Consider the following 16055-nt stretch of genomic DNA (forward strand, 5'->3'; position numbering starts at 1 on the left):
TAGCAGTAATTACAGGAGGCAATTAAGTAGCAAACTATTTGTCTATGCCTTGTTCTACAGTAACTGCCTATTGATTTGTTTGTAAGGTACTGTTTGATTAATTTATTCCGTGACCGCCTTTCTCGCGCAGTACCGCTTAATTTACCATTCATACACCACCATTCTTATGGTAATAGAGACATTTTAAAGTTAAAAATACATATTCAGCGGGTTTTTTTTATCGTTTTTAAGAAAAATGTAAAAAAAAAAACCCCTCAAAATTTTACAAACTTTCTGAGGCAACCTTAAAATACGTGTACAAAAATGCGTAGCGTTATTCTTGCTTTTCTATAAACTGTGTTTTCTGGAAGTTTAATAACATGAGAATTAGACTATATATGAAGTCAAACGCTCAATTAGAATTGTATCGCTCAAAATGAACTTAACGCATACAATCATAAGATACTATGTAATACTTTATAAGTAGATCTATTAGAAATAAACTACTGACAAAAAACTGTTACAGAAGGAATGAATCAAACATTAGCGATATTTACGCGGAATCAAGTGTCACTGTGATTTATTAATTTATTATGATCAATATAAACTCGTATAAAGTATTGAATAAATATATTGCGATTAGATTAATTAACAACTTAGATGAGTGTTTTCCGATTAGCTGACAACTGGCAACTGACAACAATGTTTTTACTTGATGCAAATGTAGGCTTGTCCATATCTCAACCCAGACGAGATTAAAGCAATTAAAGAGATGATAATCTGTATAAATACTTGCTAAACAACCCATAGATTTTGCATCTGCAGTATCTGAATCAACTTTTATTATTGGACTGTTTTTGTCATGGTAGTATCTACTTTTATCTAAATATTGATTCTTGGCCTCGTGTTCTTCAAGTAGAATCCAGCTACACCCCATCTGCACACGCCCCTTATTTCAGTTTCGAACTGGAATGGTTTGAGTTTCCGCGGTTATTATACACCAACTAACTGATGTTACGCTATTAACAGAACAAAACGGAACAGAACAGACATTTTATTTAGTCTAATTGCATATACAGATAACATTAATAAAAGCGATGAAAACAATGGTAATAATACATAATAAGTAACATAATAGACAGCCGAATACAAAAGTACACCAAACATCGAATGAAAATTTTGAAGCAGCAAAATAAAAAAATTTAACAACAGCCCCAACCACCTATATTCCAAGTTTGAAACTAATACCTTGAACAGTTTTAAAACTGGGCTTTGGACACAAAATACAAAGGACAGATTTTAACACCGTTTGTGACTTTGAACTTTTACCTGCCAACCAAATTCATGCGATTTGCACATCGTCTCATCTCCACATATATATATATATATATATATATATACCAAGTTTAAAGACAATACCTTGAACGGTTATTAAGTTATGCTCAGGACACAAAATATGGACGGATTAGAACTGCTCAAGTACTCTAATAATAAGGCACAAACATACAAAAATATAAAACTTTTTTCCTTGGTGTGTGTGCGTGTATTAGGCGGGAGGGGGAGGGGGATTAATACAAAGGGCGGGGTTTGGGTCGGAATAGGGGTAATATGATTGTTGCACTCCAAAATAATCTTATCAGCACCCACATAGTCCAAGCTAAAAGTCAATATCCTGAAGAGTTTAAAAGTTATGCTACCAACCAAAATACAAACTCAGTCAATTTGTGACATTGATCTTTGACCTACCGACTAAGGTCACGCACATCATCTCATTGCCACCTACCTTTATGAAATGCTTAAAGTCAATATCTTGAATGTTTATAAAGTCATTATACGAAATGATGGACAGATTTACCTTGTTGTGACCTTGACCTTTGATCTCATTGCCACCTACCTACATGCCAAGATTGAAGACAATACCTTGAATGGTTATCAATTTATGATTGGAATATGAAGGACAAATCTGACATTTAAGCGCCATTTGTGACCCTGACATTTGATCGACCGATCTGGTTCATGCGCTCTGCACATCGCCACATCACTTCCTACCTAAATGCCAGGATTATAGTCAATACCTTAAATAAATACAAAGTATTCTTCGGACACGAAATAAGAGGGACAAATTTGATACTGAAGTTTTATTTCCATTGGTGACATTGACATTTGACCTACCGACCTGATTTATGTATTCTGCAGTCTCATCTCCATTTACCTATATTCCAAGTTTAAAGTTAATACCTTGAATGGATACTGAGTTATGATCCGGACACGAAGTATGACGAACAGACTGAGACGCACGCTTCATTACCTCAAACGTCTGTTTTTCAAAAACGGCTGTATAAATAAGTAACGAGAGAGAAAAAAAATAAGTAAACGTAAACATCTAATAGTAATTAAAATATCATACAACATTTAATTTAGAAGTGTGTACCTATATGTTTGGACGCTTTAATTAAATATACAGATATCTTGTAAACTACTGGATTTCTGCATATCTGCAAATTTGGTCAGTACTTTAAATTCTTCACATTAAATCACTAAATGAAACTTAACTTTTGTCCCAAAGTTCAAACTATTTTTGCCGTTCAATATGTCTGTGCCGACCATACTCAATTAACTATATAACCTTTCCGGGATTCTGGATTTCTATAGTGAGAGAGTTAAAGAATATATAGATGTTATATAGCAAAGCTGCTTTATTTGTCTATTATACAAGAGGTATTACATTCAACTCTTTTTCGTCGAACACTTAAAATAGCTAAAACAGCCATGATTAAGACAAAGCAAAATCAGAAACACTAAAACCTTCGAACCTAAAGGCTTATCTTCAGACCGGAAACTCACTTCATCTCCCGACAATATGATGCATTCATAGCACGTTACATTTAGGTAAGATAGATACAAAAAATGTACATTAAACAGAAAAAGTTACTCACAAACGAATATTTATACGTCTGTCATTCAACAAGGTACAAAAAGAAACATTTCCCTAATTCCCTATTTCAAGAGTTACCTAAAAGGATCCGAGTAAATAGTTCATTTGAATAGTTTTAGCCCACAGTTTTAAACAACAAATAATAGATACAATGAACATTACGCAATCTGCTAAAAAAAGTCGTGCGCCTCGATCACGAATCTTTAAAAGTTTCTATCCAAGAAAGTTGGTGCAAACACTTGTTTCCTTGCCTGTTGTCTCATCGACAGCTTTGACGACTATTTATGTACCACTGAATGTCATAGAGACAACAACACCTCTTCCTGGTAACTCCTCTGGTTCATAGAACTTAAGTGTGACTTTCCCAATGTGTAAATACATTCGTCTGTATACCTAACGTTCGTCAGTTCGGTGGCGAAAATACGAAATGTTATCCGGCGTTGGAAATTGTGAGCCGTTTTGTAACTTTTCTCCACGTGCGGTTCATTGCATTTTACGATCTGACCTCTTTCAACATGTTTGCTAAATACCCAGCATCTTTTCCCTTTTGCAGTGGTAAGCTTAAGATGTTCTGGATCAATCCCCTCTTTGAACTTCTCGGCAACTTCAACTCCGTAGGTATATTTCAAAACTCTCTCTTGTATAGATGTCGGGCTATGACCATAAACTAGCGCCCCTCTCAGTATAGTAGAAGACGCGCCAAGCGGGATGACAGTGTCTATTCCAGGGAACGCGTCTTTGATTGCGTGCTGAAGCATCGGGGATTCTTAATAACCACCGACCATCAAAATAGCTTTAACTTTTCTAGCATCTTCATCTCTTAACAACGACTTCACATGATCGAGAGTTTTTTTGTACCGAAAGTTCGAAAAAGTTCTTGAACAGACTGGCAGAAAATTTGATTTTGTCCCCACAAAACTGAATATCTTCAGAATATTTTGAACATTCGATTGCATCCAACAGATTCGTTTTGGTAATATTCTCAAACGTGTTGCCGAACGAAAGTGGGAATTTCATGTTAACGCGAGCGCTCTTTTCTGGCGAAATGGCCCGCTTTTTCACTTCAAAATCACGCCAAAGATCCAACCAATCTTCCGTTTCTGTGCGTTTGAATGTGTCGTAGGCTTTTTTCCCAACAAGATCAATGAGTAGATTTTCAAAGGCTTCGTCAACCAGAATCCCTCCCCAACCACCTCCACTAGCTGCCTGAATTTCTTTTACGCTGTTTTCGCTGACAACTTCGTGCACTGTTATATCAATTGTTCCACCTGTAAATGAAAAATATGAAATGAAATTTGTATCTATGTTTAAATCTAAGTATTTACGGCGTAAACCCGAGGACATAAATAACAAACCTTCATTTGAAAAAGCGAATTGCAAAGGTAAACGTGGAGTAATTTTCTATTTCTCCCAAAACACATTCATTACCAAAACACTTAACAAGATTTTTTGTTAAAATATAAAATACATGATTCCTTTGACTTGGACCTTATTATTATGGAACATTTCGCAGCCAAAGCAAATGATGAAATCTGTAACACGTACCTCCCGCGCCAAGAACCATGTATTTAGTACCAGCAAGCATTTTTGCTATGGAGATGTCTCCGCCACAAACTGCTGTATCAACGGACAAATGGCGACAGAATATCGAGGCAGCTTCCGGCTCCAAAGCAATTGTCAAGTTGCCCGTAGAAAGCCCAGCCTGCAATTTATCCTCTCATAGAAGAATATGAAAGATTTCCCTATATCAATGCTGCAATTACCTATCTATGTTCCCAATAATAGGAACCCGTAGTATTTTATGAAGTACTTAGAATTAGAAAAGGGACTCTCCCCTCTCTAAGACAAAACCTCTGTAATTTGAAAAAAAAAGATATAACAATTTACTTGTAAAACTTGATGTTCATGTAATATACAATAAAACATCCTGCTCGCTTGAAACAAGTACAGCAAAACTGTTACTTTTTTTAAAACTATTTTCGTTCATGTGTGACAGTTACAATCTCTTTCGATCCTCTTTAGGGCAGAAAATTAAATAAACGAAATAATCTGAAAAGGTAAGTGATCATTTCAAACAGAACGGTATCAATCAAATTGTCGATCTGATCACACCTCCAAAAGTGTATTTTACCTAATATACGGAAATATCCGTGGTTTCACGATTGTTACATTAGGTTATTTTGCACAGGATACGGAAATACCATTTATACATACGATTTCGATACAAATATTTTAGATGCCACGACGTAATGATATATCTATCTCCTTTAAATATTAATCAAATATCAATAAGTATAGTTACTTATACCTCTACCGCGGCTTCTCTCATAAATTGCTTAGCAGCGTCAGTCCAAATTGCTGGAACAGTCAGTACCCAGTGAACGTCTTTTATCTCAATACACGACGTTACTCTATCAGTTACGTTCCTCATCATGTCTTCAATCAAGTATTTTATTGCCATGGCACAAACGTTCAAAGCAATCAACGACTTTCCCATCTCATCTTTTATGGTTAGCTCACGATCCAACTTCTGAAACATGACTTAATAATAATAATAATAGTAATAATAATCATAATAATATGTTTGTATCACAGATAATCATGTTAAGGTAGTTCTGCACGTTTGATAAACCGGAAGTGATAGCGTAACGTCATTTATCCGGAAAACGTAGAAAAAGCCTGGATTCGCCGTACGGAAATGAAACTCATTTTATGAATTAATTGAAATATGCAAGTAAATTTATTACAGTGGCACTGTTGCTATATTTCTTAAGTCAAAATATGATATTAAAACATATAACACGTTACAATATTCAAAATAATGTCTAAAAATAGCGTGAAATGTCCGGTTTACTTTAATCATGGTCAAATATCTCAAAATTAAGCACAGGGCCTATACATTTTATTTCATCAAATTATAGGCCATGTGTTTATTTACAACTGTGAAAAGATTCATCAAAATCTACATTGTATAAAGTTTTCTATTCGCGAAAATGTTATGAAAGAAATGATTTTTCCATAGACTCCCATTATGAAATATTGCGTGACGTCCAAATTTTTCAAATCAGACTAGCAAAAAAACAAGCACACGACCCTATCTTTTTTATTTGCTGAATTATCTAGGTATATTCTGAAGTTTTGAAAAATCAGAGTTAAATCAAATTCTACATTGTAGAAAAAAAATCGATCCAAACGTGCAGACCTACCTTAACATTAAATGTAGAGAAAGCTGTCTTATCAATTGTAGCGTCAGGCTGTTTAAATTTGTGTTCATACACATTAATCAAAAATAGCTGTAATTAGTATTAGAAAAATTGAAAACATTCTACCAAAAGTAATCTCACTACTATGAAAAACTTCTTGTCAACATTTTAGAAACATCCAGTAAATTTTTATACTTGCACTGCTTTTATTTGAATAAAATCCAAGAAGATCTATTGGAGCGTAGAACAAACAAAATAACTATCTAAAACTCTCTATCTAAACCTAATTGCCTTATTTGACATATTAATGTCCTGATAATGTACTTACATCTCCTAGTTCTTTTTTGAGTGTCATTTTAAATCTTCCGAAGTAGTAGTAGTCCTCGTGGTCTCCTTTGTCCGTTAGGTCCCTGTATTTCACCTCAGCAGCATAGCCAAATGCCTCGAGTGTCTTTCCGTCCGGCTTTATCAACACACATGCGGGCACTTTCTCTGTAACAAGATTCCCGCCAGAACGCCATTGCCTCACTGACGCTTTCGTAGGGTCTGTCTGAAACTCGTGTAGAAAGGAAAAGGCCCATCCAGAATTGGTTGTACCGAAATCAATAGCTCCAACAAGTAAGTTTCTTGCAGCCTGAGGAAAATGAAACAATTTAAGTTCGACTGTGTTGTTTCCCGCGGACTTTGGGCTTTTGTTTATATCAATATGTTCATTACATAAATTAAATCTTACAAGGCGCCTATATCAAAAAGTTAGGTTAAAGTTACCAAATCCTTAAGGAATTTTCACATGTCTTCTTTGTTTTGTAAATGAAAGATATAATTTATCATTTTACAGATCTCGTGCATGAATTTGTTGAATTTTGAAGAAACTTAGATTCCTCTTAATTTTGGAGCAAAATATAATTTCCATGACTAATTCCTTGCATTATTGCTGTACCTATAAAAATAAATCATAAAAATCAGATTTCTCAAAATTTTATAATTCTAAATTTTATAACTTTTACGCAGTTGTTTATATTTGTATAAATTTAAAGTCCGATTTCTATGCTAAAAACGAATTATTATTTGAAATACGGTATCAAAAAAGGAAATATATAATGTTTTCTTTAATAACTTACCATGATGTCGCTTCTCAACATACAGCTTTTCTTCTGAAAATCGGTTTACAAATTCATACGATCGGGAAGAAAAATACCTTTTACAAACTTCCGCGAACTTCCGAGGGATCTACCTTCCAGAATTTATTTACTAATGACGCGTACAAATGAATCATATGACATTCCAAGTAAATAACCAGAATAAAGCCTGTTACACAATTTCATGCATGTTGCTCATGAGGGATTTTATACATTCTACAAGTTATTTATGTACAGCTCAAAGTTATTGTCACACATGTGAAATGCATTTGTTTGAAATACTACCGTGTTCTTTCAATAACAAAATGAACATTTAGGGACAAGTGACAGCGAAAATTTATTGACAGTGATCCTGAAAATGTATGCACGGATGATAACGAAAATTTACAGGCAGGTGATACCGAAAATTTAAGGACCGTCGAAGTTCTAATAATTCTCCGGTTAGCGGCAATGTCGTCCTTACATACGTCCCAGGAGACCCCTGTCGCATAGTATACCCTTAAGCATTTTCCGAACACAGCACTTACAATTTTTGATAACATATTTATCGTTAACTTTCTTTTTATAACATACTAGAATTGTTGTTTCTTAGTCTTATTAAAGTTTTCCTTCCTAACAAGGAAAATAGCTTGATTATAAATAGATAATAATCAATATATATAATTAATTTTGTATTTTGTGGCTTGTGGCTTTAAAAAAGATGGGCTCATGTCGTAAAATGAATAAAATCATAATTTATCATTGTGAGATTTTCTTTAGATATCAATACTTTCGTTAATTTTGAAAGCGCTAAAAAAATCTGCTTCCATATATTTTAAAGATGTTGGTAATCCATCAAGTCTATTGTATTAGAAGAATTGTTATTTAAAGATTTAAACACTAGAAATGAATGAGAGCACATGCTCAAACGCCTTTAAACAGAGTTTGAAGACCAGGCTAAAGATTTTGGTCTATAACTGTTGTTGTTTCTTTGAAAAAGTAGTCATGCACAATGCAACAATCTATGCCAAGACACGACTTCAACTCAGTAAATGCCAGGAGGAACACACATGCGCTTCATCCACCACAAAAAGCTGGGTTAGGTTTTCTGTTTCTACGTTTGCTTTAAACTGCCTTTGTAGACAAGTTTGAAATTAAAGCGTCTGGTTGATTTATTCGCCAACATAAATCACCCCTATTGGAGGCAGTAAACAGCGTTCAGCTGTTAGTGTCGAATTGTCCAGGTCAAATTTACAAATAAGATTACACTTTACGGATTGAAGTACATATCTATACTTTAGAACAATAATAATTTACAGTGTCAAGAATTGAGTTTCAGTTATTGAGCTTGAAATTTTTACGTACTTTTGTAAAAAAGCTCATGTCTCCCCCAAAGCAAAGTAGTAATAGGCAAGGAGACAATCAGGGACTAGAGCGAAAATCAAAGAGACACTGACGGTTGGCTTTAATATGACTAAAATGAAATAGGGATCATATACTCAGCATGTCCAATCACCCTATGAGGTTTCAATGTTTTGGGTCAAATGGTTCTGAAGTTATTGATCGGAAACTGTTTTTTCCATGTGCAGGCCCCTGTGACCGCAACCTTTGATGGAATGACCCCAGAAACGATAGGGGTTGTCTACTCTATAAGCCCTATTATCATATGAAATTTCAAGGGTTCCCCAGTTATTGATCGGAAATGAAGTGTTACGGATTCTGGCCCCTGTGACCCTGGCCTTCAATGGAGTAATTCCAAAATCAATAGAGGTCGTCTACACGGCATGTCTAATCATCTTACAAAGTTTCAACATTCTGGATCAGTGGTTGAAGTGTGACGGACGGACGGGCGGATTGACGGAAGGACGGGCGGACAGGGTAAAAACACTATGTCTCCCCAACTATAGGGGAGACATCAATACATGCCTCCGTTAAGTTAGTTTAAAGTGGAGCTGTCATTTGGCAGGGGCCTCAGGCAAATTGAAAGAGGAAGAAAACGGTACGGATGGCACATATATTTGACCTTATTTTCAGATTTTATAGTGTTACTGTAGTAAGAAACCGTGTAGTAGTTGGTGCTATCATTTGCATGGAACTTCTTGCAGTGATATGAAAATCAGCAAATTAAGCGACCTGGAGAGCACAAATTCAGTGCTTTTAAGCTGAAAACTAGATGGTAGGCAATGCATTGCTGATGATTTGTAATGAGACACATACAATCATATTAAAATTGCAATATCTTTATTTCAGGTGTGTAGTTACAGGCTTTCGTGTGAGGTTTAGGCGACTGTAGTCCGAGAAGCACTGTGTCCTTTTGATGTACGCACGTATTTGTTGCTAAAGGTAAGAGTCAGTCAGTCAGTCAGTCAGTCAGTATTTATGTTTATTTAAGGATCCAGCCGCCAACTTTTATGTGACCGTGCAGCATGCGTTCTCATTTACGTTTCTTTTGCGTTCAAACCTGCACCTAACAAATCTTGATAGTTTGCAAATAAAATTATGAAAATACATATTTGAAATTATAACGCTATAAGAACATTAAAAGATAAAATCAAAATATGCTAAAATATACTTTTATTCAAGTAATAATTACACATTGAATTTATAAACAAGCGATTTTCCCTGTAAGGAAGGGAAATTATAATAAAAACAAAATAACACGAAATTTCATTTTTTTTTCGTGTATCTGATTTTAGTTAAAACTCGACAGCGAGAAATTCGCAGGTTTAATGATTGAAAAACATTAAATTTATGTGTATATGTGTGGCTTTAACTAATGGGGAGAAATCGTAAAACGAAAAAAAAATATGTATTCGAATTTGTCATATAATATTGACAATATTATTTTAAATAGTTTGCTAAAATTTACTGTATGGGCAGCAATAGCCAGACATTTACAAAAATGTCTATAAGATGTTAAGGATAAACTGTGCGACTGGACTCCTTTGGAGTGCATTTCAAATGTGTTTTCTTGTTGCACGTTAACCTTAAGATTGCAAATATAATATTAGAATCGAAATAATTTATAGCAAAATCGTGTTTTAACACTATTTATACACTCGGGCGGTAACACGTCGTACAAATAATTTCACTCGTGCTGCGCCCTCGTGAATGTAAGTTTTTTTAAAAAGGTAAAGGTAAGTTTTATTTACCGTCGCTTGGTGAAACAATAACATAAGCTCTATAGAGCTTTTCTGCGACCCTATATTAAGAACAGTTAAAACCAATTATACCTCATCCCAGCAATTTGCTGGTAACCATTTACAGCTGGGTCGACTGAGGCAATCGTGATAACGTGCCTTGCCCAAGGACACACCGCAATGGGAGTAGCCAGGATTCGAACCAGGGGCCTTCACCTCCGTAGGAAAGCGTCTTAGCCCTCTCGACTAATGCGTCAACAAAAAAAAAATAAAATTATAGAGCCCGACGTATCATAAATAGTAATAAAAAAACTCTTTTGCTATAAATTATTTCTTAAGTCTGCTGCTGGCAAATTATTTTGCCTTTGCGACCAGTGCAGACTAATATCAGCCTGCACATCCTGGTCTGCATTGTTCGCTATTCAATCAGTATTTTAGTTTTACTGAACTATCCATGGAATAATAAATGGTAGGCTACTGCTAAAATTGAATGATAGACAAGTCCATTTTAAAACTTAGTAGGCTAAAGGTTAACTATTCGGTATCATCTTGACTGTCGGCAATTGCAAAGAGATGGTTATACCAATCTATAGCGGTCAAGAAAATGTCGTTTATGAAGTCCCTTCGAAGTAAATGTGATTTATTAGGTGTGGTGGAGTCTTCAAAGACATTTTAACAATGATTTCAAATAAGTACGATTATGCCTGGTACAGATTGAATTGTTCATAAATATGCACCATTGATCATGTATTGTTTATCAGTTGAAATGCATGTACATTTTTCTCAGAAGCATGTCGTCTGCGCTCCTTGCTAAATTATCCAATATTGATCTGTTTATTGAGCTTAGACGGTGGAAGAGAGACAAGTTTTACCATCAAGTTCGAGCTGCATGTAACACTCGCGAGAGGTGTCGGCAGTTATCAAAGATAGAAACAGTAACTGGTAAATGTAGCCTAGTTTGATTAGTTACTATTGTAAAATATAGTATCAAGAAGTATTTCTGCACAGGCGCGTGACCGAACGCACGTTAGTTGCTACTTGCTCTCTATTGTCGGAGGGGAAGAATATGGTGGCGCCCTTGGGAACATTCCTAAAACATTAACTTTTTAATACTTTTGACAATGACACAGGTCACATGACCATCCAGACACAATCCTCTTCCAGCTACCTTTTGATAGCAAACAAACACTGAAAAAGCTGTAATTCCACCACAGCCCCATCAACATTTTCCTATCTTTCTAAGCTCTTTTGAAACTAGATGACCCACGCTCATCCGTGCTAGTTAAACTGTAGTTTTAAGATACGACATATCCATAAATCAACAGGAGGCACTACGTTGCCATAATATTTGAAGTATACCTACAACAGTAGGTAATCAAAGTAGCCCCTATCCAATCTCTGATGTAAAACCACAGGCGCTTGAAGCTCTATCAATAAATATATGCATTACCATATCCCACCCACCTAATATACTATGAAATAGTACTGGATCTCTTTCAGAGATCTATGATCTCTTGGAGAGATCTAACCTGCACATATATTTCGTTGACAGAGCTTCAAACACCTGTGGTAAAACACACACACACACACACACACACACGTATACAGTAAATTTGTACTGATCATTTACCTGGAATGTCATGATTCATTTACACACATGATTAGTAAGTTCGTGGAAATTGAAATTATCTTCCTGTTCGGACTAATTAAAAAGGCAACTTGCATATGTTGAGAGGAAAGTATATCTTTACTATCAGTAAAATTTGTTTTAGCATAAAATCAACCTTAAACGTATATATATATTTGTGTATGTACTTGGTCTCATCCGTGTCTATACAACTGATGTGCAAAATCCTTTATCAGCATGTTTAGCTTCATACAAACAATTTAGATTTTCTGAAATACTGTAGATTCTATTATGCAAAACATTTTTGAGGATGCAACTACCCTACATTGGCACTTTGTAAAAACAACAAAGCCCTGTTACTCCGTATCTTCTGAAAATTGGTCATGCAGCTAACAAATTAATATATCAATTATCAAATAATACTTAATTACCAACATGATGAAGCAGCAGCAACAACAACAAAATTTATTTTAGCTTATAAACATTACAATGTCTCTTGCTATATAACAAAGTGTAGTCTAGAGATTTACATGTGATACAACTGCAACCAAACCAAATGTACTGAAATTATTTTACGGCACCTAAAAAACTTAACCGCATGCCTATTAAACTATTATTAAATAAACGGGAAAATGTATTTAAAAATCAGATAAATAAACTTGTTAATTAATATTTTAGAAAATAGCCAATAAGGTAAATACATATACACACTTAAAAACAACAAAAGAAAGTATACAAAGCGTGACTGTTTATCAATGAATCGATTAGCGAAAGAAAAAAAAATTATGAAGCAAGTAAAACAATAAATGTAACGTTTTGTTTTTTGTCGAGCACTATATAAGAGTATGAAAATAGTGTTTCAAAATTAAATGATTTTGGATCATGGAGTACATTCATTTTTATTATAACAGAACTCCACTAAAGCCGGAGCTAGAGGCGCGAGGGGTGTTGAAAATCTTATTGCCTCTCATGAACAGACTCGTTCAGGCCGACTCTGCTGTTATGTTGCTTTGTTGCTTCTTAGGAAGCTTCACTCCCAACAGGAGATGGACATGTTCTATCTTTTTTCAGTATTTGTTATTGCCCTTTTAGTATTCAACATAGTATACTTTAGTACCGTGTCTTGTCCATAGTATTCCTTAGCGACCATTCGCTGGAGTTATCAAAATTAAATTAACTTCATAGAAACTTCACTCCCAAAAAGGAGATGTAACTTTTGTTTTTATGTTCCAGTCGAATGACATTTCAGTGGGTGATTACCATATGATTATTAAACTAAACTCTAGGATACTGTAGTAACATTTCTTGTCCAGAGTATTCCTCAGCAACCACTGGTAACCACTGGTAACCACTGGCTGGAAGTCAACGAAATATTTTTGGATGTTTCACTCTCAAGAGGAGGTGCGCATATTATCTTTATGTTCAGGTGGGATGCTTTTCAATGAGATACTGCCCTTTGATCATTCAACATTAGTAAACTATGTGCCCAGTCAGTGCTCTTTTAATATGTAGTAATCATATTTCGGGAGCATACATTGGTTTTACCGATATTTGCTTGTCTTTTACCCTCCTGCGTTTCAGTCTGTATGTGTATCCAAATTGCCATGTTCCTATCGCATGATAGGTGAAAATGATGGCATAGAAACTTTAAGGCTTTAATTGTTTTGCTTACTCTGGATCGTGTCGAGTTTAAACATGCGCGATACTTTTATGTATGCGTTTTTATATCGCACTAAATGGTCTAAACTAGCGGTTAGAACAACAACGTTCCGTAGTTCCTGAAATATACCCAAGATTTTTTCACATGCATATAGCATAAATATGATATGTTTTGATATCAGAATTTGATATGTTTGATATGTTTAATTATCTTTTGATGATGTATCAAACTTAAATAAGCTCGCCCCGCTAAAGGAGAAAACAATAATTCAGAGAGCAATATCTAATCTAGCGTAAATGGAGACGTTACAGTAAAACAGATCAATTTGAGTCGTTTAAATCAGTAAGAAACGAATACAATTTTGAAATAAAACGTGAAAAGCGAAACACACACAGAGAAAAGATATAGAGAATGCTGAAGGTGATTCCAAGACTTTGTATAGATTAGTATCTTATTGGTACCAAATCTGAAAACCGACTGTCTCCAGCAGAATCTAATAATCCATCGGCCGAAAAATTTGCTGACTTTGTAATGACAAAAATCTCAAATATACGTCAATCCCTAGTGAATAACAAAACTTTTAACCTCAATTAAGTAAGGGATTATCAAACGCAAACAAATTTGTTAAACTGACTTAAAATGAAGTGAAAAACTCGTTAGTGAATTGAACTTCAGAGCTATCTAAAATCACCTGTAGACGATTTTTGGCCTTGTATCATTTTCATTGCAAAATGTGTTTTTCCTGTGAAATGCAAACGATCTGTTGTTAGATCTCTCCTCAGAAAGCAGGCTTTGAAACAGAGCTTTCCAACAATTGTCCTGTGTCAAAACTTAATAAGAAAGCTGTTCTTTACGAACACGTTTACAAATCAAAACAGTAATTTGCCTAAGACCCAGTCTGCATAAAGGAAATATCACTTCTGTAAATCTGCGCTACTTCAGTTGGTTAATGATCTTCTAATTGGTATCGAGAGACCTTATTGCAATTGATTTAAGTGCGGCATTTGAAAAATGTATAGACAGACTCAAAATGCTAAGACTGGAACTGGATACTGATTTAGACTCTTTCCTTCATGTGCAGCTGACACGTCAGTTCCTAGTTGGCAAAGTTTGAGATCATCAGAAAATTCTAAATGCCGTTACGTTGTTCTATACAACATGTACAAAACATTTAGTGACAGAAGTTTCTGTATTATTGGTCCAAAACTGTAGAATGAACTGTCGTTAGCATTACGCAAAGGTAAATTACTAGATAGACGCTACATTCAAAAATATCTTAAGATACTGCATTTTAGAGACTTCATGGCATTGTTTTTAAGTTATTGATAAACGTTTATATGCGATAACAGCATGTGTTAATTTTTAATTTCATGTGAGTTTTTACATTTTATCATTAATATTTTAATTAAGAAATAATATATCTCATCGAGTGATTTGTCGTTTAATAAAATCAATGTTTGGAGTTCATATGTGAGGGAATTATAATAATACGCATCTGAACGACAAACAATGATTTTATTCAAAAGCAAATCACTAAATGAGATATATTATTTCGATTCTAACACGTTACCAAGAAATTTTAAGAACATCCTTGACGACTTCCGTCAAATATATTTACCTGTTGTTTTTTTTGTTGGCTTCGTTTTCAACACGCCGCTCTGCCGTTTGACGCTATGACGTAATAACTGTGACGTCAGAACAGTGAATTGTTGTAAATTCTAACACGATCCGATTCATTTTCTTATTAAACAAAGAAGGCTGGAGACAGTGATTTATTAAACAACAATTCACTGTTCTGACGTCACAACTATTACGTCATAGCGTCAAGCGGCGTAACGGCGCGCTGGAAAAGAACCCGATTGAAAACGGGCAAATATTTAATGCATGCCGACAAGGTGTACTTTAAAGTCCTTGATAACGTGTTAGAATCGAAATAATATATCTCATTTAGTGATTTGCTCTTGAATAAATCACTGTTTGTCGTTCAGATGCGTAGCATTATATCACTCGGGCTACGCCCTCGTGATATAATTTCTTCGCATCTGAACTCCAAGCAGTGATTTATTCAGCGACAAATCACCGATGAGATATATTATTTCTTAATTCTAACACGATTTGCAGCAATTGCTATATAAACATATAGCGAAATCGCCTATACATGAATCTACGATAAAATATGGTTGGCTGTTACATTTCACCCCCTATGATTGTGGCATAAGAGATTCTACTTCAGTTCCATTACATACACATTATTTCAGGGCCAAACGGCATTTCAAAAACACAAATATGATAAAAAAATGTCATACTGACTTATGTGAAGGACCGTAAAACACGTTTTGATCTCTACGAGCGAATTCAATTAGCTTAATTAAGATTCAGCGGTGACGTCATAA

The 16055-nt window shown here is 34.9% G+C and overlaps 3 protein-coding genes across 3 annotated transcripts; all 3 read right to left on the bottom strand.

Annotated features, from left to right (window-relative positions):
• Positions 1–2399: 2399 nt before the first annotated feature.
• Positions 2400–5565, bottom strand: LOC128557802 (heat shock 70 kDa protein 12A-like). The gene is made up of 3 exons (XM_053546150.1): positions 5223–5565; positions 4460–4616; positions 2400–4182 (listed from the first exon to the last, which is right to left on the bottom strand). Exons 1-3 carry the CDS (start codon positions 5451–5453, stop codon positions 3728–3730), a joined length of 843 nt encoding a protein of 280 aa, XP_053402125.1. The 5' UTR covers positions 5454–5565; the 3' UTR covers positions 2400–3727.
• Positions 3214–3672, bottom strand: LOC128558064 (heat shock 70 kDa protein 12B-like). Its single transcript, XM_053546859.1, has one exon. The coding sequence runs from the start codon at positions 3670–3672 to the stop codon at positions 3214–3216; it is 459 nt and encodes a 152-aa protein (XP_053402834.1).
• An 856-nt stretch (positions 5566–6421) lies between the features above and the next one.
• Positions 6422–13608, bottom strand: LOC128558065 (heat shock 70 kDa protein 12B-like). Its single transcript, XM_053546860.1, has 2 exons — positions 13537–13608; positions 6422–6751 (listed from the first exon to the last, which is right to left on the bottom strand). Exons 1-2 carry the CDS (start codon positions 13606–13608, stop codon positions 6422–6424), a joined length of 402 nt encoding a protein of 133 aa, XP_053402835.1.
• Between the last annotated feature and the right edge of the window lie 2447 nt (positions 13609–16055).

Source organism: Mercenaria mercenaria, chromosome 6 (genome assembly GCF_021730395.1).
Source record: "Mercenaria mercenaria strain notata chromosome 6, MADL_Memer_1, whole genome shotgun sequence".
In the NCBI taxonomy this organism is placed as follows: Eukaryota; Metazoa; Mollusca; class Bivalvia; order Venerida; family Veneridae; genus Mercenaria; species Mercenaria mercenaria.